This window comes from Cystoisospora suis (genome assembly GCF_002600585.1).
Source record: "Cystoisospora suis strain Wien I chromosome Unknown contig_4257, whole genome shotgun sequence".
NCBI lineage: Eukaryota > Apicomplexa > Conoidasida > Eucoccidiorida > Sarcocystidae > Cystoisospora > Cystoisospora suis.
Genome location: NW_027157049.1, coordinates 12,273 through 33,771, shown reverse-complemented (window position 1 = coordinate 33,771; position 21,499 = coordinate 12,273). Strand labels below are relative to the sequence as shown.

The window sequence follows — 21,499 nt, the reverse complement described above, 5'->3', positions numbered from 1 at the left end:
GAGGGGGGGGGGGTGGATTAACTTTGCTCAAAGCTGCGCATCATACACCTGCGACGACCCTCCCTCCCCAAATCGCTAGACCCGTGCCTGTCCAAGTGGCACGACCACGCACAAGATGAACCAGCACATCGCCGGCTATCTTCTTGGCTTGGCTGCCTTTACTGAAAGGTGTTTTGAGAACGCAGCCTTTCCCGATCGGCAGCGGCAGATGAGTATCTCTAGACATATAATAAAGTATATGTAGTGTCTACAATCTGATCTACAGAAGCGTACATACTGCCCTAGAGGAGTGCAGAGTCTCCCGAGACGTACCTGAGGACTTTGTTGGGTCGGAGGCCTTTTTAAGGTCACTAGAGGCGCCTCGGCAAAAGCTCCTACACGAGACTGAGGTCCCGCTGCACGGCGCCACTCCACCAGACCCGACGCTTCCCCCTCTCTCTAGAAATGGTAAGCCAGCAGCAGCACCGACGCTCTGATCAGCTGGCATGCCAGCTACATCAACCCTCATGCTGGCATTGCCCGAATCGGACGCACTGCTGACTCCAAACCACTGATCCAGAGCTTTACGGACAGTTGCTGAGTCACTCGAAGCTGCTTCGTTCAAGGCAGTCCCCTTGTGATGTGTCGCGCTACTTGCGGGTGTTGTGAGATGCGTTCCAGGCCGCGTGCTAGGTGTGCTCTTGCAGCTCGAATCCGGAGTCTTCGCATGGAGCGAAAAGTGACTTGACTTTGCACTGTTGGCGTCACCAGGAAGCCAGCAGCAGCAGCCATCACTGCCGTTTTTGGAGTTTGCAATTGCATTCGACAAGCGGCCTTGGGCGCGAAATCTCTTTTGATGAACAACGGACGACAATGTCGCAGCTGTAGACAAGGCTCCAGCCATACTTCCACTACCTGTCCCTGCACAGACATGATCGCTTTCACCGTTGCTCCATCCCAGAGAATCAGAGCCATCCGAATTCCTTAAGGGTGTCGACGGACTGCTGCTGCAGTTGCCCGCATTTGACATTGTATTACTACAATGCTGATGTACTGTCGTTCCGTAACAGTTTCCTTGGCCACATCCACACGCAAGAGCAGAAGAACCCGCCGCCCCTGAGAGGTGATAATCGCCTCCACTAAAAGCAATCAGGCGCGAGGTCGCCAGAGAGGAGTGGTGAGGTGAGGGGGACGACGTGCTGTAAGTATGCTGAGACATCTTGATTGAAGAAGGTTCCGCCACCTTCTCGGAATAAAAGTAGCAAAGACAAAAGGCGTCCTCCTTGTGAAAGTCAATGAGTCTGAGGGCGGACGGGTAACAGAAGAGTCAAGGAGACTCTTATATACTAGCCGATGGTGAGCCAGAAATGTGTTGAGGGGAAAGAGCGGCAGGTGGTGAAAGTTCACCTGAAGAAACATATGAGAGCAATGAACAAGGATCTGATGCGAAAAAAAGGCGGCAGCTGCTTGTGCGACAGTGAAAGGTAAGTTATCTTGCCGAGTCTCTGTTCTCTGAAGGTTCATTCCTATGCGTTTACAACAAGAGAGCCAAAGAGAAGTCCTATTTGCCTGCTCAAGTCGACAAACCATGCAACTGGGACACGTGCACCACAACGCGCGGAAATAACATGTAGAGAAGACAGACGATATGTAGCTAAGTCTTGAAAGAGCAGGCGCCTCTGGGAGGTAGGTTACCGGCCCTGGGGCACTATCCTCTTACCTTTAACGATTTTAGCTACTATTGCTGCTACAATCCATCCGGGTGGGTGGCCTCGAAGCTGGTGTGTTCGTAGAAACGGATCCTTCTCCACGAGCATGAGTTCAGGAACTGTCGTCGGTGTGTCACAGGTGGAAAGAAAGATACAGTCAAATTCGTCTACGAGACGAGTATAGCGAAACAGACTTGGATAGGAAAACGTTGCCGAGACCGACGCCTCAGCAGTGTAAAAAAGAAAGAAAGAAGCGAGCTACTTAGCCAGTGTAATGGCACCAGCGTGTGTCTTGACGGAAGATTGCATTCATACTGAACCTAGCCAACCAGCGCTTGGGTAAGATTACACCCAGAAACAAAACAACAGAAAGCACGGACATGAGCGGCACAACAGCACAAGCCGAAACGTAGGACGGACAAGAGGTCAAGCCACAGGACGTAGCGACACTCGATTAAAACAAGCCAAGGTAAAAACAATTCAACCATAAGATGACTGGATGGACAAGCAACATAAAACCGAGATTATTAAAACGAAAGAAGCCTAAAACGCAAACCAGTTCGGAAAACGGAAGTCGGTCTTGGCCCACGCGATGCAGCTGACTGTAAAAAGCGGGGTGACGACTGACGCCCTACAGCAATTGCCTGAACACAGGGAAAGCGTCGGCACAGAGGAGGCGCCTATGCAACGCACGGTTGGATACACCGAGAGAAAACTAGCTACACCAAATTTCTTGTGACCACAAGATAATGCCACGTCAACGCATATATCGTTAACACTGCGGCCGCCATTCCTAGAGTCTTCCTCCTGAAGCTAGTTCGGGTGCTTCACAAGCAGAAAGACACGCTAGAGACTTCTGACACAGCGGCGGCATATGGACTACAGAGACTGAAGAAGAAACAAACGTCTGCCTTGCTTCGGGGACACAACGTTGTTTTCAGTCAACAACAGTACGGAGCAACTCCTGATGAGAGAACGCTAGCTGAGCCACCTATGAAAGCAGAACTCCAGAGAGATAAAGAGCTTTACAGGTAATCAGAAAAAGCCAAGAAACCGGATGGAATGGCAGGCAAAGCACTCGACTTCATGTGGCAATCAACGATTCGCTGTGATACTACTCACTCGTAAAGCTTGCTGAAGGAGAAACCCATTTGAACCTTGAGGAATCAGGCAATTCCACAAATCTCGAGTAAGAATACCAGTGGACGAACCATACAAGCAGCTAGCTGGCCAAAGAAAATAACAAGATGTGGCAGTTCCAAATGAGAAGCCGCCAAGGTGAAGTAAGCGCAACACGGATTTTGAGTCGCGGACGACTCGTGACTTGACATACGGAAAGGATGCTTGGACCAGTTCGGTCTCTGGGTGGGATCGCGATTTCTTATAGAAAGAGCGACTTTAAAAGAACAAGAGGGGTCACTGCTGGCTTCCGATTGGTGTTCAGACTGCCGCGAGCAGCAGCAACAGCCGTGCTCGAACGACACACCGGAGGTTGGCAACAACAACAGGAACAACCACAGGAAAGGTATCAATGGCTGCCGCGGCGTTACTGATTTCAGGAGTTCCCTCTGCAAATCAGAAGTATCGAAAGACCTCCTGCAACAGAAATTTTGAAGCAAAGTCAGTCAAATTTCACGACAACCGGGCTACCACTGCTCGCCAAGACACGTTCTATTTCTACTTTGAGGCTGTGTCGCCGTCCAGAATTGCAGTAGCCAGTGTAAAGTCGGCGAGAAGTTGGCACCCCTACACCCAGCTGGATCATCGTCAACGTCACAGTGAGCTGGCGATATCACCACCATCCGCTTCGATCAAGCTAGCCAAAGCACAGTCCGGCAACTGCGGCGACTCTACTGTTATTGACCGGCCACGATGACTCGAACAAAACGACGGCGGCTGGAAAGCCGCTATTGAGCAGGCACAGCTCGACGCCAAGCGGCCGTGGCAGAACTGATTTCTTCCTCACTGAAACTTGGAACGTACTTTTTTTACTTTGGTAAGCACGAAGTGGCTAACCATGCGCTGCTATGTTGACTCCCCTGACTCCAGATGCTTTATGGGTGAAGCTTCGAGGCAGTGAGAAGTATGCGCGGAGAGAGAGAACAGAAACAGCGACAACGGGAAGGGGTGATATGAGGGTGTCGCGTTTCCAGCTGCATCGAAGCGGCCTTCGTGAGTGACGCCGGCTCGATTGACTTCCCTTTCTGCAGCAATGTGTCTGACGTGGCCACAGCTGCAGGCAAGTTACGTCTTCCGCGTACACTCCGTGTGCTTTTGTCTCGACGGCAGCGCCCTCGATTAGAGACCAAAGCTGTCTCATAAACTGGCGGCCTCGTTGTGAAGCCGTGAGTTCTGTCGCTTCGCATGAATATGTGGAAAAGTAAATACAATTGCTCAAGTTTGGGGGGCTTTTTAGTGTACAAAGGAAAGGATACCGGACATGAAGAACTGGCCTGCTGCAACTAGCATGCAGCGGACACCGATTAAGTTTTCAGGCTGCACCATACAAGTCCGACGAACCGAAAGAGTGGCGTACAATTACTAGTGCAATCACATCCGGATCTTTCAAATACTGTCTTGACCACGACGATCGCAGTCGCAGACACGCCGTGCGAAGTTCGGACACCGTTGGAACCGGGCTACTCGAGGACGGCATGTAGGCGCCACGCCAGATTACTTGCTGTATTTTCCTCCACCACGCCTGCACGGCTCCCTGGCTGTAGTACTAGCAGCGTTGGATCTGAGCCATCCTTCCGATGTGCCTGCCCAACACTGACTATGAAGAGTCGGAGTTTGCACACCGTGCTCAAGTCCTCTGGCACCAAGGATGCTTGTGCTGCTGTATTCGAGCCTTCTTCTCCGAAGGCGCACCACGTCTGTCTTTCAGATGCAAGTGAGGCAGACTCGCCACTGTCCCGCTCAGCTTAGGTTTAAAGTCTAACCGCAGCTCACCCAGGGCTGCAACAGCCACACCGCCTTTCAATAGCTGCCAGTAAAGGGGAACTGGAAGGGTGTATCTCATGTGCCTTCTGACACATATTCTCTGTCGCATAGGAAATGTGTTCAGCAAAGTCATTTGCTGCGCTACGGACTTTCGGTAACTGACCGAGAACAACCTGTGCACCAACAGGCTAGTGCGGTGCGTCCGGAGGAGGGAGAGAACCAGCTATAGTGTCTTCAAAGGCCCTTGACGGGTGTCCGGCCTCTCTACCGCTGGAGTCCTAGGGAAGTAACGGTGGCACGAATGCCAGGTGCCCCCTCGTACCATGAGCTACAAGTTCGTCGCGCGGTCGCACCGTTCGAACGCAGGCGTGTTCGAGTGGAGAGAACAAGGATTGCCGCCTGAGGAGTTCACTGAGGAACTCTCCTGGCACTCTTGTCCAGCAGCCCCTTTATAGACCGCGGAAATGAATAGATCACAACCTGGTTTCTTGATGGGTATCCTCACGCTTGCGGATGCGCCACCGTATACCATTTACGGCAGCGCGCCCCGCAAGTACGTGGCCTCGGTCGTCAGCCCGCCCTCGTTCCGGGAGTGTTGACTTATTGACGTGATTACGCATGATTGCTCGCCCGGCAGTTGAGAGATCCACGAAAACTACCCCGTCTCGGAGAGGAGCTCCTGACCCCGTACCATGGATAGTCAGCGAGAAACGGACCGAACAGTAAACACGAGATGAGCAGCACGAACGCCAATACGGCAGCCCCACGTTTTCGCGCTCCAGGCTGAGCCCGTCTGCTCCATGACTCGAGTAATGTTCTTCTTTCACTAATCCATTATCAGCTGTCCTCTTCGTCTAGCTGAAACTGTGGGTCTGCCAGGAGTAGGCGACACTCACGGTCACTCAGCTCTGTTACACTCGGCTTGAGGGCAACAAGCTCACGAACTGCAGCTTTGCGCAGGGAGCGATACTCTTCGCGACGGGCTTCGAGTTTGCGAACGAACTGAGGAACGCACATATAACAGTCAAAGAGGTTAGGACTCAATAACATTGCAACAGTACACATGCAAGCTACCAAGCAAAACGCCCGCTGTGGTGTGCGCACGTCGTGTGCAGCTTCTGACTGGCGCATGCGACTACGGAGAATTAAAACGATGCCTCAGGCACACGTCAGTAGGAGAAATCCATCTGCGGCTCTTCACCACTTCTACAATGCGACCTGAAAAGTGTGGCCAACGCCACAAAAGAAATGAGATGTATGCTGCTCTAACAAAGGTTCTTTTCCGCTGCGTTTCACTGCCTTGTTCGACAAGGCGGCGGCAGTAGACTACGCAGATCGCATGAGCCCACCTGCAATCGGTTACGCCTCAACCTGCTACAGCCGCACGTATAGGAAGTGCAGCGAAGCTGCCGTAGAGGTTCGTTCCGGGGGGCTGTGCCCGGGTCTTAACGGCACCAGACGAAGCAACAGCGCAATAAGCGTCGAGCAAGACCATGGTGCTACAGAATTGGCCAATCCCACATTCCCTACCTTCAAGTGGAGCCGAGTGCACTTGACGATGCGGTCAAGATACATGTGGCTACAGATTAGTTATAGTTATACAGGTATATACATGCAAATACACAGCTATGCTCAGCGATCTGTGTCGGACTTAGCTCTCCACCTTGCCCTGTCACAAGGACTAAACCACTTGAACACCTAGCTCATGGCTTGGCGTCAGCCCGTGTCAGGAAAGATGGCTGTTGATGTGAACTTCCTCGTCCCTTTGCGCTCACTTGTACAAAGAACTCTGCGGATACACCCGTGTCACAGTACACGAACGAAGTGCCAATCAAAACGCAGTCTCTTCGCTGTCCAGGATCATCGATACCGAGGATTCCAGCATTGTCGCCTGTCACCAATGCTTTGTCCCTCGTTATGTCTACCCGGGCCGCCCCAGCAGACTTGGTTGGAGACGAAGAGAGTTCTCCTCTACGATAAGCGCCGAGTGCCAGCCGCACTCCATTCAACTGTTCGTCAACGACCAACAACAGCTGAGCAAAAAGAAAAAGGAAAGTCGTTTTGCAGAAGAACGCACTATCAGCGGCTGTCCACACACGTGCAAGAGTCGCAGCGGGAGTAATAAGGGCCAAAGTGCTGCTATGAAGGGACACGGGCATGCCAAAATGCTGCGAGGCGAAAAGGCGTGGTAGAGAGCGGTTCCGCACCAAGACGGCTTGTTCAGTAGTGTAGGTGATGGCCCTTGTGGCCTCGCCAGGGACGAGTCAGTGTGCTCCTCGCCTTACTGATGCCTGGCATGGTCAATTCTCTCGACGCTTCACAGTGTGGCCAGAAAGAAACCGGATGAGAATCAACGGAACGCATACACTTATCCTTCCAATGTAGAAAACGCAGTATACCGAGCTGAAAAACGTCATCCAGTCTCTATCCCGGCAGCGTACCGGGGTAGTAGCAGGGACAAGAAATCAATCCTGGCCTGTGTACTCCACAGTTCTCGTCGCCTCCGACAAAGTTGTTGTGTGAAAGCGTCAGCACTTCGGATATAAATGCCGAGAGAATGTAGAATCAAGCGGATATACGTCAGAATTCCACATTTTTATGGACGTGGAGTGGGGCTTTCTTGCAGGCAACACAAATTCCTGACCTGCCAGCAGCAGAACCGCTGTAACACATGTGTATATGTACGCAGTTTTGCCACCTAGACATACAAGTATACAAAAGTGGCCCAAACGTGGCTGAACGGTATCGCCATTCAAACCATCTTCCTAGGTATGACCGTCCAGACTTACCTTGTTATAAAAAAAGATCTTCTCTGCGACTTCATTCAACAGCTTCAATCTTTCCACATACTGCCCCCGATTGAAAATGTAGAGATCCTCTTGAGGCTCTTTCGCCATAGTTGCTGGCGCCTGGACAGGTCTCCTGTTGTTCTCCGGGCAAACCTGCGTCAGAATCTGCAGTTCTCAGGCTAGTCCTGCGAGTACCTCTCGGTTAAATTCGCTGGCAGGTCTTCCTGAAAGTCCGCTTGGTAAAAAACAAACGAAAACCAAGGAAGCATAACGTCAGGTGACAATGAGAGCTACGCGGCCGCGCTAACCGATATGGGGAGAAACCACCACAGCGCAATACTGCGGCTGTTGCTCTCTAAAAACTGGCGTCCACCACCCCGGAGCTCTGAGCGCTCCCCGCATAGCATGAAACGAAACAGTCGGGACGCACAGGAAACGGAATTGCTTCTTGGTGTAAAGGCAAGCTCGTTCTTCCCTTGGAAACATCGAGACACGACGCGATACGCCTCTGGTATTCCTCAGTCCGATGCGCGACGGGAGCTGACGAGAAGAGCGTTCAGTTCTCGTCTTGTGCTGGCGTGTGAGTTGCCTTCTGAAAGCGATTCAACAGTGTGTTTATCAGTTTATCAAGACTGCGAGCTGCGCTAAGGCCGTTACTCCTGGCTACGTTTAGGTCCAGAACGAGGAAAGGGGGCTTTGCATGCATTGCAGCTCATCGGCTGGGCACCCCGGTGTTACAGCATCTGCACGTGCTGCATATCTCCTTTTCCAAGAAAACCACAACGGGCTGCATTGCAGACAGTCCTAGTCCCTTTCTTCGACCCGTTCCGAAAAGCGCTGTTTCATTCAGGAGGCACATGCTTCTTCGCTGTTCGGTTCGCCAGACGTTCTTCGCTTGTCGGGACAACGCGCGCAGGTCATGTTTGTGCGTACATCTATACCTGAAATTAAGCGTGACGCGCGGAGGGACGTCCCTGCTTCTTGACTGGAACTTCAGCTGCCGTATAACTGCAGGCTGTTTTTCCAGATACTGCGCTCGGGAGGCGAAGGAGCACTGCTGGGATACATTTGGGGTGACCACTAGATGCCTGTCCGTTCAAGTCCCCGAGGAGCGACAAGTCTGGTCACAGGCAGAAAAAGGGTAAGGGTTCTGGCACTCCCGGAGGCGAGACATAGCTAGCGGAAAAGGTGGCAGTCGGAGCTTTTGACTTTTTCCTGCGGCGCTTCCCCTTCCTTGTCTGCGCCTCCTTCGTTGCTTTCGTCTGCTAGAGTGCCTTATGCCTGTCTTGCCGGTTGACCTTCGCTTTGTAATGGCTTCGCACCAGGGTGACTCGGACCCAGGTTTAAAGATCAACGTTTTTCGAGGTAGCGGTACATCGATGCCCGTGACAGCGTGTCTCGTCTGTTCGATTCAAGCCTTGTTTGGAGAGTTTCTGCCTCACCGAGTCCGCGGGTGGTCTTTGCGCACCGTCGTTCGGGGAAGGTTTTCAAATTACGACCGGCAACACCAAGTCTGATAGGGACTATAGTAACTGTCGCGCGACCACGGCGCAGTGTCAGATGGTGGCGTCCTCTCAGTTTTGCATGTTGGTCTAAGGTGAACCATCGGTCTTTCATCCGGAAACTGGCTGGAAGCTTGAGTTTCTGTTGAAGTTTCTGGAGAGTTTCAACGGAGTGGGACTTACCATGCTGACATAGAATACCCTCTTTTTTGTTGCACCGAACTACGCTGCCTCATTTTCAAACAAGTGTTCGTATCCACATAGCTCCATTTTTGTCCTTGCATGAGCTCCGTAACTCCTGCCGTATTTCGAGTGTGCAAGAAGTGACAGGGCCTCATCAGCTCTCTACTGGCTTCTCCGTTGGAAGTAGTATAACAAGGGAGAAAAGAAGAGAACTCTTCTGCCGGTTGACTCATGGGTCTGTCTCTTGCGTAGTCCAGCAGAGAGTGGCCTCTTGGGTTTTCTTCGAGTCCTAGAAGGACAACTGGATCGGGGGGTGTCGGGGTGTTGTCTTCGTCAACAACTGAGTCAGTAACATGCTGGCTGGCCTCCGGTTCTCTTCGTCTGCTAAAGCTTCCGCCGGCGGGCGCAGGCAGACAGAGGAGAAGGACACCCGGGGGAAGAGCCGAGAGGCGGGTGGACCAATCTCAGGGAGCGCCACGCGACACCAGACAGTGGAGCACAAAGAAGAAGACGGAGGTCAAACGAATGCACCGCCTTTGAGAATTCGGGATCTCTCTAAACAGCAACTCGCGAAGGTTGCCGCAGAGAAGACAAGGCAGCAGGAGGCAAATGGTGATGTTTTGTGTACCCAGGGAGAGAAAAGTGAGAGTACTTCTTTAGTGGAGAGTGCCGCGACTGGCTACTGCACGACATCACCAGCTCCTCTCTCTGGCGTTGGCGACCGTAGGAACGCCGACCTCAATGGAAGTACAGCGGAGAACAGCCTGCCGGTTGTTCATGCGCGAGAGTTAAACCCTTTTCTCCGGAATCAGTATCTTTCAAAGCAAAGACAAGAGGAGGTATGCTCAAAACATCCAAGTGTCTAATGTATTGGACGGTTGGAAATCTTCACGATATTGCTCGGCGGTACTGCTTCAAGTTTGCTCGACATGTAACGCGATCCTGACACCTCGTAACACGGTAGAAACGGTACCAGGGGTTTATGTACGTTCCTCACTGCATTAAGGTTGGGTAGACAACGTTGTACATATAACAGCATGGTCTACCAATACTCCTCCAACACGGGAGCAATTCATGTTAGATGGAAGGACTCTGTCTCCTCAAGAATCCACTTACATGGGACAGAGGAACTCATCCTGTTGGGTACTTCAGTAAGGAAAGGTGAGAACAGACATACCTTCGTGTTTGATGCAATACATTCCAACGACGAAGGTATGTCCTGTCTCACGCTCCCTTTGCTACAACCCGCTTTCGAATCGTTCTTTCCTCTCTCCTCTTCGTACTGGTGGCCTCGGACACGCGTAACCTTTGCCAGGGACGAGCCACTCCGTGGGATACTTTTGGGGGCCGGGTTACAGCCAAGCTACTTTACCCCTCTGTCTTCATTTTCTCTCTCTTTTCTTTCCTTCGGTTCTCTTGCCTGTGCAGTACATGCGACCGTCCGTGATGCCTTCCTGTATCTGCTCGGCGTCCATAGCTGTCGACTAGCTTGAGCATATCTCGCAGGAGCACTGATCGTTGCCGGTATTTTTCAAAGTGTTCCCTGGCTCCCTCGCTAGAGAAAGTTATACGTTGCTCGAGTTTGACCCCGCTGAGCTTTTCGGCTTCTTTGTATGCATAAACCGTGTACAGAAGTGATAGCAGAACTACGGACACATGTTTCTCTGTCTCTGTCTTCTTAGGGGAGTCCCGTGGCGGCGGAGTCTGGGCTACCATCTGCTCTGGCATCCTGCCCTTCTGTCTCTGACAGTCTGACTTCCAGAGGGGCCCGGACCTGGCGTTCACGACAGCTTCGGCGGCTCCAAGAACGAGCAGCTGAGAGGGGAGAAGCTGTCAGCAGTCTTATTGAAGACCACATAACTGGCAGAAATGCAGAGGGACAAGATGCGCACATATGGAATGACTTGTTGTTTGGTCCTCGAGGAGATCACAATGAGGACGCGTCTTTGCCCTCTCGAAGGACTGATCGTGGCTCCTCAGGAAACAGAAGGGGGGATAGTAGATTCCCAGTGCGCGATGACAACAACGGAGACGGAGACCGCGATTCTCCACCAGCCGAAGGAACTTCGAAAGGTCGCGGAGCAGGAGACGTCGCGTCTTTTGGACCCGGGTGGTTTCCAGAGAGAAGGAGAACTTCCTGGAGAAGAGAGCAAATGCCACGACAGGATCAGGGGTACGAGAAGGGCCGGGATGAGGACTCTCCAGCAAAATCCAGAGCAGGAGATCTTGAAGGCCCTCGTTCTGCAGGGGGGCGCACAGATCCAGGTTTCTCGGAGGCGGAGCACGGGCGAGGGACGCAGTTCAGGGTTGATAGAGTACAGAGAATGCGCGGAAGTCAGACTTCAGCAGGCGTGGCAGGGGAACCCAGGTTTGATTTTCTCGGGGCCCGGTCAAAGCTCAAGACGAAGGAATCCAGACACAGCGGGAGTGCTGATCGCGAGAGGGCAGAAGTGTCGGTATTCGATCAGAGCGGGAAGGAAGGAGACTCGCTGAAGACGTGGCAACGCCCCCGTATCCCGGATTTTCATCGAAATCAGCGAGCTACGTCTCCTTCAACGCATCTCTCATCCTCTACCGCTCCTGTGACCTCGACGTCTCATATCCCGTCCGCTGTACGTCCGTCTTCTGACTCTTCTTGTTCTGACAATAGTACTGTCGTTCACTCGTCAAAATGCGTCCAAAATCTGGCGGACTGCGACGTCAACACCTTGGCTGCACAAGTGCTCAAAGCTCAATTAGCTGGGGATAGAGACACGTGTCGCCGACTAGGAGGGCTCTTGGCCTCAAGGCAACTGTCTGCTTCCGAAGATGATCTAGTTCGTGAGGGCGCACGAGTAGATCATCGCGATGCAGGCACTCGCCGGGGATCTGGTGCCTCCGTAGCACAGCCGACCGATTCACCCTCTCGTCTACCCTCCTCTTCCGTGCCGGGCTCTCAAGGCGAAGCAGGCGTTTCCATTGCTGAACTAGCGCGTCGAGAGCGCGTCTCACACCAGGGAAACGAATATGACGAAGCCTACAAAGATGCGCTTCTCAAACGGAGGAGTGGAGCAAATAGCGACGATGATTTCGAAGGTAAGAGATTTAGACAAAAAAGCCCAGGACATCGGAAGGAGTGTTTTTTTGCTGAACAAGATCTGTGCCTGCTGCCATTCACAGTGGCTCTGTGGGCTGGAGATTTGCATGCAGCCCGCTTCGACCATATTGCGGCGTTCTTTTGTTTCGCCAGCGGTACGCAACGTCGTGCAGCAAGACCCAAAGAACATTTTTGAGCCCAGGGAGCTTCAGCAGTTATCAGTATGACTGCCTGTCTGCCTTGAAAGCTTCAAGGCCGCTTTAGACAGCAGAGTTTTCCTCACGCTACATTTGTTTCATACCCGCCGTAGACGGACGTAGGCACCTGAGGGCGGGTGTAGGTTTTCTTGGTGGACATCGCGACACTGAAGGATCATCTCTTGACTTTCGACTACCGCGTGCTTCTGAAGCTCCTGTGCAGTGTTGGCTACCAGGAGAGTGCACGTAGGTCTTCTGAGCAGTCGGGGGCAGGGGTCGCCGTAATAGATAGGATAGGTACAGAGATAGAGGGTAGAGAGGGACAGAATATATCGGTCTTCTCCGTTTTCTTGGTTCATGGCACTTTCTGCTCGGATATAATTTTCGTTTTCTCTATGCGCTGCAGGAGAGCTTCCCTCCAAGAAACTCTCAGCAAAGAGGCAACGCCTTGCCGAGGAGCGAGCCAAGGCCAGGGCGCGCACGCTTAACAACAAGCAGTAAGTTCTTTCGTTCACGCCATCTTCCTCTCTTTTAGTAGTCCCTCTATCCGCCTTTGTATTCTCTCTATCTTCGTAGTCTCTGTATGTATCGCAACGATATCCAGGTGTATTTATTGGTGTATCTACCTCGCCTCGTGTTGCTTTCGGCCTGCCGGGGTTGCCGCTGAAATCCGGGGAAGGCGGGCACTGCTTGTATCTTGGTTTTCTTCAGAGGACATTGCATCCGATGCCTGGACAGCTCGGGATTTGAAAGAACTTACGGAGACGGCGTTATCGCAGTGTCTACGCATGCACTTCTCTGCTTTGTGCCTTGGCGCTTTTGCGTCTTCCGCACTCACCTGTTAATTCTCCCTGTGGTGAGCCCCTCGAAGCATCCACGAAATTAGTTGGGGGTCTTTTTCACTTGTCCCTTTTCTACAGTTTGGAGTTCACCAGACTCACGTTCTTGCCTTTGCCGCGTCGGAGGTTCTAGGCTAGAATCTTTCCTGTCTCCTGCATCGACGACCCTGCAGTTTTTTCCAACGGATTTACTTCGACAGGATGCCTTGCGGCCGACACAGGGCACTCCAGCTGGGTGTATGCCGACAGACAAACATTCACTTCATTCCTGCCGCGTTTCTATTAGAATTTTCTATCGCCACGACATCAGGGAACGCTTTCGACATCCAGGTGACAAACAGGCAGTTTAGAAGAAAAGCATTACGTCTCTGAGTAGAAGCGCATCTAGACACCATGTGCGCATGAGGAGGAACGTGAAGGGCAGGTCGTTTCGAAAAGTCGTGCAGCGTGGATAGAGGGACTGTGCATGTGGCGGGTCACGCGCTCGACGTAGAAGAGTGCCTCGGTCACCTTCAGGCTGCGGACGGGACCCTAGAAGCGTCAGGATATAGTCAGCGGCGGCTCAGATATGACAACAGCACTTTGCTGCTGGTGTGGTGGTCCGTGCCAGCTAGCGCGGTGCCTACGTACTGCAATGCGGAGGCTGGATCTGGCAGGCAACAGATTTCTACCCTTGTTTTTCTCTCGGTAATCCCTTTTATCGAACTTGCCAGCGGCCTCCTATGGTCACTACCCGGCTCAAGCAGTTCGTTTGCCCGCACGGTGTCCGCAGAACCATGCCGAGTGTCTCTGCGTAGGACACATAGTTGTAGCTGAAACTCTATGATATCAAGCTACGGTGGAGTGTCATCTGATGTGGTACGAGAGAACACAGCACGAGGCCGGAGTCGCTCTGCCACGCGCTGATGAGTGAGTGCTGTTTGGAGGTGGTTTGTTTCGCAGGCCCATACAGGTGCCCTCACGGCTCTCGATGATTCTGGTTATGAGGAGATCCGAAACTTTCAGAAAAGCCTTGTAGCCTTCTTTGAAACGCAAAACAAAGTCCCTGTCTTTATCGAGACTGTCTCTCGCTTCGTCTCCAAGGAGAGGAACTGGATGGGAGGTGGGCCTCATACTGCTGTGGAGGTTCTCCCCATTGAGCTTGATCGACTGTCTGAGGCGAAGGTATGAGGTCTGAACCGTCGCGAGGCCGTTTTCAAGCCATATTCTTTACAACGCTGTTAACAGCATACTGTGTCTCCTAGTGAACCACATCCCTTTCGTTGACGGGATTACGTAGCTCGCTCAACGGAACAAACTGAAGAAGAAAGTGGAGAGATACACCAACAGCGCAGCACATATCAGACCCGGTTTGAAGTCGTTTTGGTCCCAGTTGACAAACGTAACGTCGTGCCTGCGAGTGGCCCAGAAGAAGCCGTTTAGGGTAGAGAGGACAAAGAGCCAAGCAGGGAAGTGCCCACAGAGCTGTGTACGCTATTTTTCGCTTGCAAGGGAGGTGCGGTACGGGAAGATGAGGGCGAGGGTAATGACGGTCATACAGGGAGATGAAGGGAACGCACTGTTTGTAGTATTCTTGCGCGCAGAATGAAAACTCGAGGAAATGTTTCCTCGTACTGTTCCCTCGGACGAGGTCTTCCCTTCCTCTTACCATCCTCACGGCCCCCAAAGAGTGCGCATGGTCTTCAGTTAGCAGTGGAGTCAGTTCTTCCGAATCCAGCACAACCTTTGGCATCTGTTCGCGGTATTCCACGTGGTTATTCTTGTGTACTTTCTTCTTGTGTAAGTATCAATCTCAACAAGGGGTGGTGATCAGGAGTGCGAGGCGGATCGGACCTCGGGGCGACGTGGTGTCGTGCATGATTTTCAGTGCGTAGCGAACTCATCCCGTGTTAGGAAAGACAAGAGATCGGGCTGGTGTGTAGTAGTGGTGACTGGTACGTTTTCGCACGAAGGTCATGTCGTTTGTTGTTCTCCGGCTTTTCCAGACATTTTTTCGTAAGGCATTTGACGAGGTTGAAGGCGAATGGCAACAGAACAAGAAGGTAATCGAGGTGCGAGGACGTGAGGGAGTTCGCAGAGCGATACCTGCTAACTTCCCTTACATACACGTGGACTTCGGCCTTGGTAAGATAAACTCTTCTCTTCTAGCATTGGTCGCGCTTACTCACACAAAAACTTTTTTTTGCAGACTGAATGTGCCTCTCTCGAAAACGTAGGCAGTTGAGGGGAGGGTCGTTTCACGCGTGACGGTGGACTGCGCTTTACAGGTGTGGTTTTGTTCCTATTTGTGTGTGTGGTCGCCTCAACATCCGAAGTATGAATCATGTGGATTTGTAACTGTGTTCGTGCCTTAAACACAATTTTTCCTGGGTCGGCAATATTAGTGGGAATTGCACACCCAGTGTCCACGGGCTCGATGCGATGCTTTCTCAGGCGGCGGCTTGGCTCATGTGATCGAAGATGGCCGCGCGTTCCCTTCTAACTTTGGTCAAGAAGTCATTTTGGGCATGCATGAACTCTGCTCTACAGACCGAGCGTTCCCCACATCCCAGTATGTGCCTGCGTCATCTGGAATCGAGCGTCTTCAGTAACCTGTTATCATTTTCTTTGCCCTCGGCCGCGGTCTATGCTTTCATCGCTGGGAGCGTGTCATCCAGGATTCGTCAATGGTAGTGTGCAGAGATGAGCAGACGTGATCTGAGTGCGTTGGCGGAGGGATAGGCAGGTTTGGTGAGGCTTGCCTGACCTCAAGTATTTGTATGCGCCTTCCTGTGTCCATCTCTTGGAAGACGTACAACTGGTGCTTGTGATCGACAAGTTTACTAGCAGAGAATGGGTGAAAGAGAGAAAGTAGTATCCGAGGCGTCGTGATCGGGAGGAAAGCAGCTGGAGCCATTGTTGTCTGTCAGTCACAGTCAATGAACGCGGACTACGCTTGTTCATGCTTGACTGAGCGCCACCAAGGCACAGATATACGAAGCCGCGGTAAAGGCTCACAAATAGCATCTTGAGTGAGGTGACCCTAGATGGCTAAGACCACGCAGCGCGTCTCCATAGCACTCCACATCCGTATGATGGACCTTCGTGCGAGAGGTGAAGGGATAGCGTGTAGAGTTTGAGAAACGCTGTACAAGCTATACTAGGCTCTGGCTCTCGGTTCATACAAACGGACTTGACGATTCAAGCGGGTGCGCCTTGATGTCTGATCTGCGGTGTTCTTAGATCGTTCAAAAGCGCCGTCACGAGCTTCCGGAAGCTATTCCAAGCGTATGATTGGACGTCCGGACAATGACGTCACGTGTAGAAGCTGCTGCTGACTGCTCCTCCTACAGCGTTGTACTGTAGTGGGTCCCTCCATTTTGCGAACCGTGCTTTCTCTGGCAAGCAAAGATATGGGTTTGCAAGAAGTGTCTTGGTTTCAGTTGTTCTCTTTAGCGCCTCATGCTCATTATGGTGCTGTACGGGCGCACCAACCGTTGTTTCAAATACAAGCACAGACACCCCCATGTCGGTTATGCCGCAGCGGTTTTTGCCATGGGTGACATCGGTAGAGTTCAGCCTGACTACACCGATGTGACAGTCTCACTTGACCCGTTCTTAGTCACGTTGACTGGTAGATAGGCCCTGTCTACTTCGCCTACCTGTAGGGGTTTTTGTGAGCACGCAAAACTGCGTTTCCCGCACGTCGCTTGCGGTGCGGCTGCAATAGGGTGAAATCCACATCGTTCCAGGAAAGGGTACCGGGCTCACTGACGCGCTTCCAGGTCCAGGAAAAGAGCGCGACTATGCTTAAAAGTTGCCTTTACAGCCGTAGCCGGCGCTGCTCGCGGCGGAAAGTGGGAGTTGTAAGACTAGGATTTTTTTACCTGCTGTTGCGCCTCCAGCTGTTCGGATGTAAGCCTCTCACGCCGATGAAAACGGAGGCACCAGCGTACTGACCCGAAAGTGTGAGTGACTAGGGCTGAATCATAGGAATTCCCTGGCGATTACTGGAGGCGTACCAACACCGTTCGTATTGCCGGTGCAGGATATTGCCCGTGAGTCTTCACGAGATCGCGTTAGCCAAGTTCACCTGCCTCATAATTGTTCCAATGCTTTGAGGCCCATTCCTTTCCTCCGTCCTGCCACATTGTGTCCACGAAGACGCTGTCCGTGCCGCCGAGACCCCGGCGGTTGCAAGGCCTGTCGGGATCCGAGGTGCTTGCTACCTAGCTCACTGAGGGAGTAAGAGGTATCCCGACATTTGGCTAGTAGAAAACACTGCTCGGCGAACCCGCAACCGCGTAGACTGCGCGTCGACCTTATTAGTGCCTTTGTGCGGCAGCTCTGCCTCTTACGAAGTGCCTTTCCCCTGTCAACTACGCGTATCTAACACGGAAGGTCGCGAGGAGTGAGGGCGTCGTACTGGCCCAGCCAGTGCCCCGCAAACAACACCATGTGCCAGCGACTGCACTCTAGCCTCACACCGTACACCCGCATTAAGCTAGGGACGTGGCGCGATACCGGCCATCAGAATCTGGAAGGATCCATCCGTCGCCAGGAGTACAAGTGCGGCAGGTGTCCGGCAGTCTGCTACTTCGGAGGCCTCCACAGCGGCGACGCGTGCAGCTACCCAGGAGCACGGTTTGTTGTACACTACGGGGCCGCCAGAGGAATACAAGGTCGAGCCCAGCGGGATGCGAGGCAGGGGAGACAGAACACCAGAAATCGAAAACGCTAGAACCGCGAGAACGTCTGCGGCTTCACCGTACCAGGCATTTCCACCCGAGGGTTCTCTAGTCGCATGCATACCCTTAGGTTTCTACCGTAGCGAAAGGCTGCGTCTTCACTACACCCTGGCGGCGCCTTCGCTGTCGGAAGTGTGTACGCATCGGGGAAGACCGTATGTGACCGCGAAAAATTTCAGGCATGCAGACACGGAACAACAATCTACTTGTCTCAAGCTTCTCAGTTTTTAGTGTGGGCCCTGATTTGCCGTACAGCGTCTCAACCGTCAGGACCACACGCAGAAAAGCTGTGCATTCGAGCTTCTCGGAAAAATTTCAGGCCCCTAGAAGCGGCGCGCAGCGTACACGGATCTTCAAATACGTGCCATAACGCTGTCTCCGCAAGCGCGTACATATCGATGGAACAGGCCCCTTGAAATCACGGAGCCAGAGCCGTGGCTTGCTACCGCCTACAGACAGTAGTGGGGGCGAGCGACGTGCCCGGAAAGCATACAAGTCTGACGCTCCGCTGCTGCCAGGCCCGACTGTAGACCTGCACACCCGCACACGAACCAGGAGCACGAAGGCGGGCTCGCGCCCGAGAAAAGGGTGAACCGTGGGCCGTGAGAGAGCCCGAACGCCACAAACCGGCATCAGTGAAGCTAGGGACTCTGCGCACCTCAACAAAATGAACTTCTGCAAGCGGGCTGTCAACCGCACCGCCGCCTGGCAACTCATGCGCACGTCGGCTTCGCCAGAGTCGGGTTTCTCCGACTTTGTCACGTACTAGTAACGCTATACTGCTCTTGAGAAGAAGAGTAGCAGCACAACAACAGTAACGACAGATTTACTCTATCGTCCGTCGGAAAAAAAAAACCCGCCTCCCACTGCTACTCACCCTCACTCCTAGTAACGGAGAGCGACACAGCCAGGTCGAAGGTGTTCTGAGCATCACCAGGACAGAAAGCGCACGAGGCTCAGTGCCGAGAAGCATCGGAGCAGCGAAGCTCAGAAAGAGAATCTTGTCTCTGCTACCAGCCCGGCTGAAGGGGCTACACATATTCCACGATCACGTTTGGGCGTAAGTGGCACTGGCCGTGCGCTTTAAAGGACATGAACAACTACGGATACTCGACGAGGGGGCGTAGGCTTCTCTGATGAACTGCTTGTTAGTGCGACCCCTCAAGTTCTGCATCCACATGGATCAACGCGGCACACTCTCGAACGAAACTCCGACGTCAGCAATCAAGTGCTGTCCACGCCTGCTCCCGACTACGCGGACTTTATTTCTCCGTAGTAGCAAACAGCATACATGACCTAAGAGGGTGTGAACAGCAGGAGAGCAGGAAAACACTCGATAAGCAGCTGGACATACCTCCAGTTGGAAAGCCCTCGGCACGTGCGCGCGCATCGCATGTGTCTGAGAACGCGCTCCTACTGAAGCGTACATCGTCTTTTCCAGGAGGCTGCGCACACCACTTCTCCCGGTCCGCTGGAGCAACCGACACGACCCGCACGCGCGGGGTATCGATACGACACGGCGAGGGAGACCGTACTGCAAGCGCTGGAGGCGCTGCCTCATATAGCGTGTTGTCTCCGGCTTCAACGAACCGGGGCACTTCAATCAGTTCAACGGCAGGCGCTTGAAAAGGCGCTGAAGTAGACAAAAAGAACCACGAAGACGTTGCAGCGCCAGTCGGTATCTTGTAGCGTGGATCCAACTATGCTCTTCTGAGCCGCCGAGTCAAGGACTTCAGCAAAACTAGCGTCCCTAAAAGTAGAGCGAGTCCCTCCGCCTCGTTTTACACCATGCAGCTAAGCCAGAGAATTCTCAGCTGGAGAGACACCCGGTTTGCCAGAGCCCCTCATGGCAGTGCTACTTCAAACTTCATCTTGCTCCTTGTCGCAATCCAGGACAGACACACTGACGAAAATGCACTCGGATGGATTCCACCAACGCAGCAACCACGAGGAGGATGAAGTATCGGAGACCACTCTCTGAAATTACAAGAAGAATAGTGGTGTGACGGTGCGTGCTGGCATGGGAAATTCTTACGCGCAAGGCATGGGGCAGGAGTGGCATCCGGCACGTAATGGTTGGTACCCCGTAGACAGCACTCCACTGTGCCGCCTCCGCAAGGGTCCCGTTCCGCAGGACCTGATGAACGCACCAACAAAATTTCGAGAACGCAAGTCCAGCACTCGACCCATGAAAACGAACTCGCCTGTGACAGCGGACAAACCACCGAAGGGATGTCCGGAAAAGTACAGCCCCAGCCCCAACTCATTCACGTCCCGACACAACACAAGAAAGACTCGCGGTCTCTGCAGTATCAAACTCGTTGTACAGCTGCTGAGAGAAGCCATCTTTGAGGCCGAAGCTAGGAGCCTGGTTCTGGCGCAGGAGAGCAACACAATCCTCCTCCCATGACCGCTCAAATTCCCTCATATCTACCATAGTCTTGGAAGAAAAACATGTGAAGGAGCATCATCTCTCAACGGAAAGAGTCTACACTGCTACCTCGGCCCGCTTCAGCCTCGGGCTCACCCGCGTCCATACAACCGCATGAAGCCCCCAGGGGCAGCTAGGCAAAACTTTTTTCTCAATTGCAGAAACGCTTTGCAGGTACCTAGCTGGCTGCCGATTCAGTTTTGCACACATTCAACACCTCTTGCGAGCAGGCCAAAGTCGACAAGCCGTTCCTGAACTGGCAGCTTCACTAGCGTATGTGGTGTCGCCCGACTCGCTTACATGTTCCGCCGCGGCGTTTCGAGCCTCCCACAGGCTGGTGACACTGAGGACACTCCTTCGGATTCTTTCGACAAAGCTTCAAAAGCGGGCAGGTCTCTGAACACCGCATACAGGAGTCACAAAGCATCCCGGCTTGGGTTTTGTCCAGCTGCGCTACAGCGTATACAAGAGCACCCACCGGGCCCGCAACAGGACCACGGAGAAACAAGTTACTAACTGCCTGGAGGGGCTACGACCTAACTGTTGCTGAAGCTTCCCCATTGACATCACTCATACGCTCTTCTGACGTGGAGAGACGGTCGACAAAAAACAACGTCTTCCTTTGAGGTTTATGCTTGGGGCTGCCTGTGTTGTAGGCACTCATTCGCTCGGTCCCGCGCATCAGCTGCCTACTTTTGTCCGATAGCCATACAGTTGTCAAACGGACACAGCTCCGAGAAACTTAAGGCTACCTCATGGCTACTCGTCGGTTGTACGCGCTAGTGCTTCAGAACGAAGGCTGCACTTGAACGTCCTGCTGAGATCCACCGTCTGTCGGCATTTGCAGGACACCGCAGTGAGAAACGTGCAGGCAGCCGCCCCCGTGTGTCTCGCTGTGGAGGTCCCCTTTGCAGGACAACATCTTCCCAATCAAGAAACTATGACTTGACAACGAAAAAAACGTATACACCAGCGACAGACCTGGTGGGGGAGGAGGCGGCGGAGGCAGCTCTCTCGTTCGACAGCAAGGTGGGATCAACATTTCGACAGGAGGGCAACAACGCTTCGGCGGCGGCGGCGGAGGCAGAGGCACGGTCTGAGTTTTCGCACAAAGGACATCCACA

The 21,499-nt window shown here is 53.0% G+C and overlaps 5 protein-coding genes across 5 annotated transcripts in view; 2 read left to right on the top strand and 3 right to left on the bottom strand.

The window, feature by feature from the left end:
• Positions 1-259: 259 nt before the first annotated feature.
• Positions 260-3,387, bottom strand: CSUI_007885 (protein kinase domain protein; the record flags this gene model as incomplete). Its single annotated transcript, XM_068068028.1, has 3 exons — positions 2,811-3,387; positions 1,700-2,332; positions 260-1,386 (listed from the first exon to the last, which is right to left on the bottom strand). Exon 3 carries the CDS (start codon positions 1,196-1,198, stop codon positions 260-262), a length of 939 nt encoding a protein of 312 aa, XP_067920000.1. The 5' UTR covers positions 1,199-1,386; positions 1,700-2,332; positions 2,811-3,387.
• A 123-nt stretch (positions 3,388-3,510) lies between these two features.
• Positions 3,511-4,330, top strand: CSUI_007884 (uncharacterized protein; the record flags this gene model as incomplete). The annotated part of the gene is made up of 1 exon (XM_068068027.1): positions 3,511-4,330. A coding segment is annotated over one exon (177 nt), but the record flags the coding sequence as incomplete, so codon positions are not given.
• A 940-nt stretch (positions 4,331-5,270) lies between these two features.
• On the bottom strand, positions 5,271-8,049 carry CSUI_007883 (uncharacterized protein). Its single transcript, XM_068068026.1, has 4 exons — positions 7,851-8,049; positions 7,421-7,655; positions 6,407-6,664; positions 5,271-5,633 (listed from the first exon to the last, which is right to left on the bottom strand). The coding sequence occupies exons 2-4, from the start codon at positions 7,526-7,528 to the stop codon at positions 5,469-5,471; spliced, it is 531 nt and encodes a 176-aa protein (XP_067919998.1). The 5' UTR covers positions 7,529-7,655; positions 7,851-8,049; the 3' UTR covers positions 5,271-5,468.
• A 133-nt stretch (positions 8,050-8,182) lies between these two features.
• CSUI_007882 (protein cwfj c-terminus 1 family protein) lies at positions 8,183-15,910 on the top strand. Its single transcript, XM_068068025.1, has 7 exons — positions 8,183-9,944; positions 10,788-12,180; positions 12,785-12,875; positions 13,090-13,234; positions 14,160-14,381; positions 15,203-15,341; positions 15,651-15,910. Exons 1-7 carry the CDS (start codon positions 9,459-9,461, stop codon positions 15,806-15,808), a joined length of 2,634 nt encoding a protein of 877 aa, XP_067919997.1. The 5' UTR covers positions 8,183-9,458; the 3' UTR covers positions 15,809-15,910.
• A 2,351-nt stretch (positions 15,911-18,261) lies between these two features.
• CSUI_007881 (uncharacterized protein) overlaps positions 18,262-21,499 on the bottom strand; it is a 7,961-nt gene continuing 4,723 nt past the window's right edge. Inside the window, exons 5-10 of the mRNA XM_068068024.1 lie at positions 21,357-21,471; positions 20,676-20,771; positions 19,980-20,081; positions 19,372-19,577; positions 18,814-18,867; positions 18,262-18,476 (exon numbers count right to left, since the gene is read on the bottom strand). Coding sequence (XP_067919996.1) covers positions 18,814-18,867; positions 19,372-19,577; positions 19,980-20,081; positions 20,676-20,771; positions 21,357-21,471 — 573 coding nt within the window. The 3' untranslated portion in view covers positions 18,262-18,476. The remainder of the gene's footprint in view (positions 18,477-18,813; positions 18,868-19,371; positions 19,578-19,979; positions 20,082-20,675; positions 20,772-21,356; positions 21,472-21,499) is intronic.

Bases quoted from the DNA above. Each gene is read 5' to 3' on its own strand.
- CSUI_007882 (XM_068068025.1), top strand. From the start codon at position 9,459: ATGCTGGCTGGCCTCCGGTTCTCTTCGTCTGCTAAAGCTTCCGCCGGC. The intron at 12,876-13,089 runs GTAAGTTCTTTC...GGTTTTCTTCAG, and splicing joins CGCACGCTTAACAACAAGCA to AGGACATTGCATCCGATGCC. The intron at 15,342-15,650 runs GTAAGATAAACT...ATGCTTTCTCAG, and splicing joins ACACGTGGACTTCGGCCTTG to GCGGCGGCTTGGCTCATGTG.
- CSUI_007883 (XM_068068026.1), bottom strand. From the start codon at position 7,528: ATGGCGAAAGAGCCTCAAGAGGATCTCTACATTTTCAATCGGGGGCAG. The intron at 6,665-7,420 runs GTAAGTCTGGAC...CTTTTTGCTCAG, and splicing joins AGATCTTTTTTTATAACAAG to CTGTTGTTGGTCGTTGACGA. The intron at 5,634-6,406 runs GTGAGCGCAAAG...TGCGTTCCTCAG, and splicing joins CCGCAGAGTTCTTTGTACAA to TTCGTTCGCAAACTCGAAGC.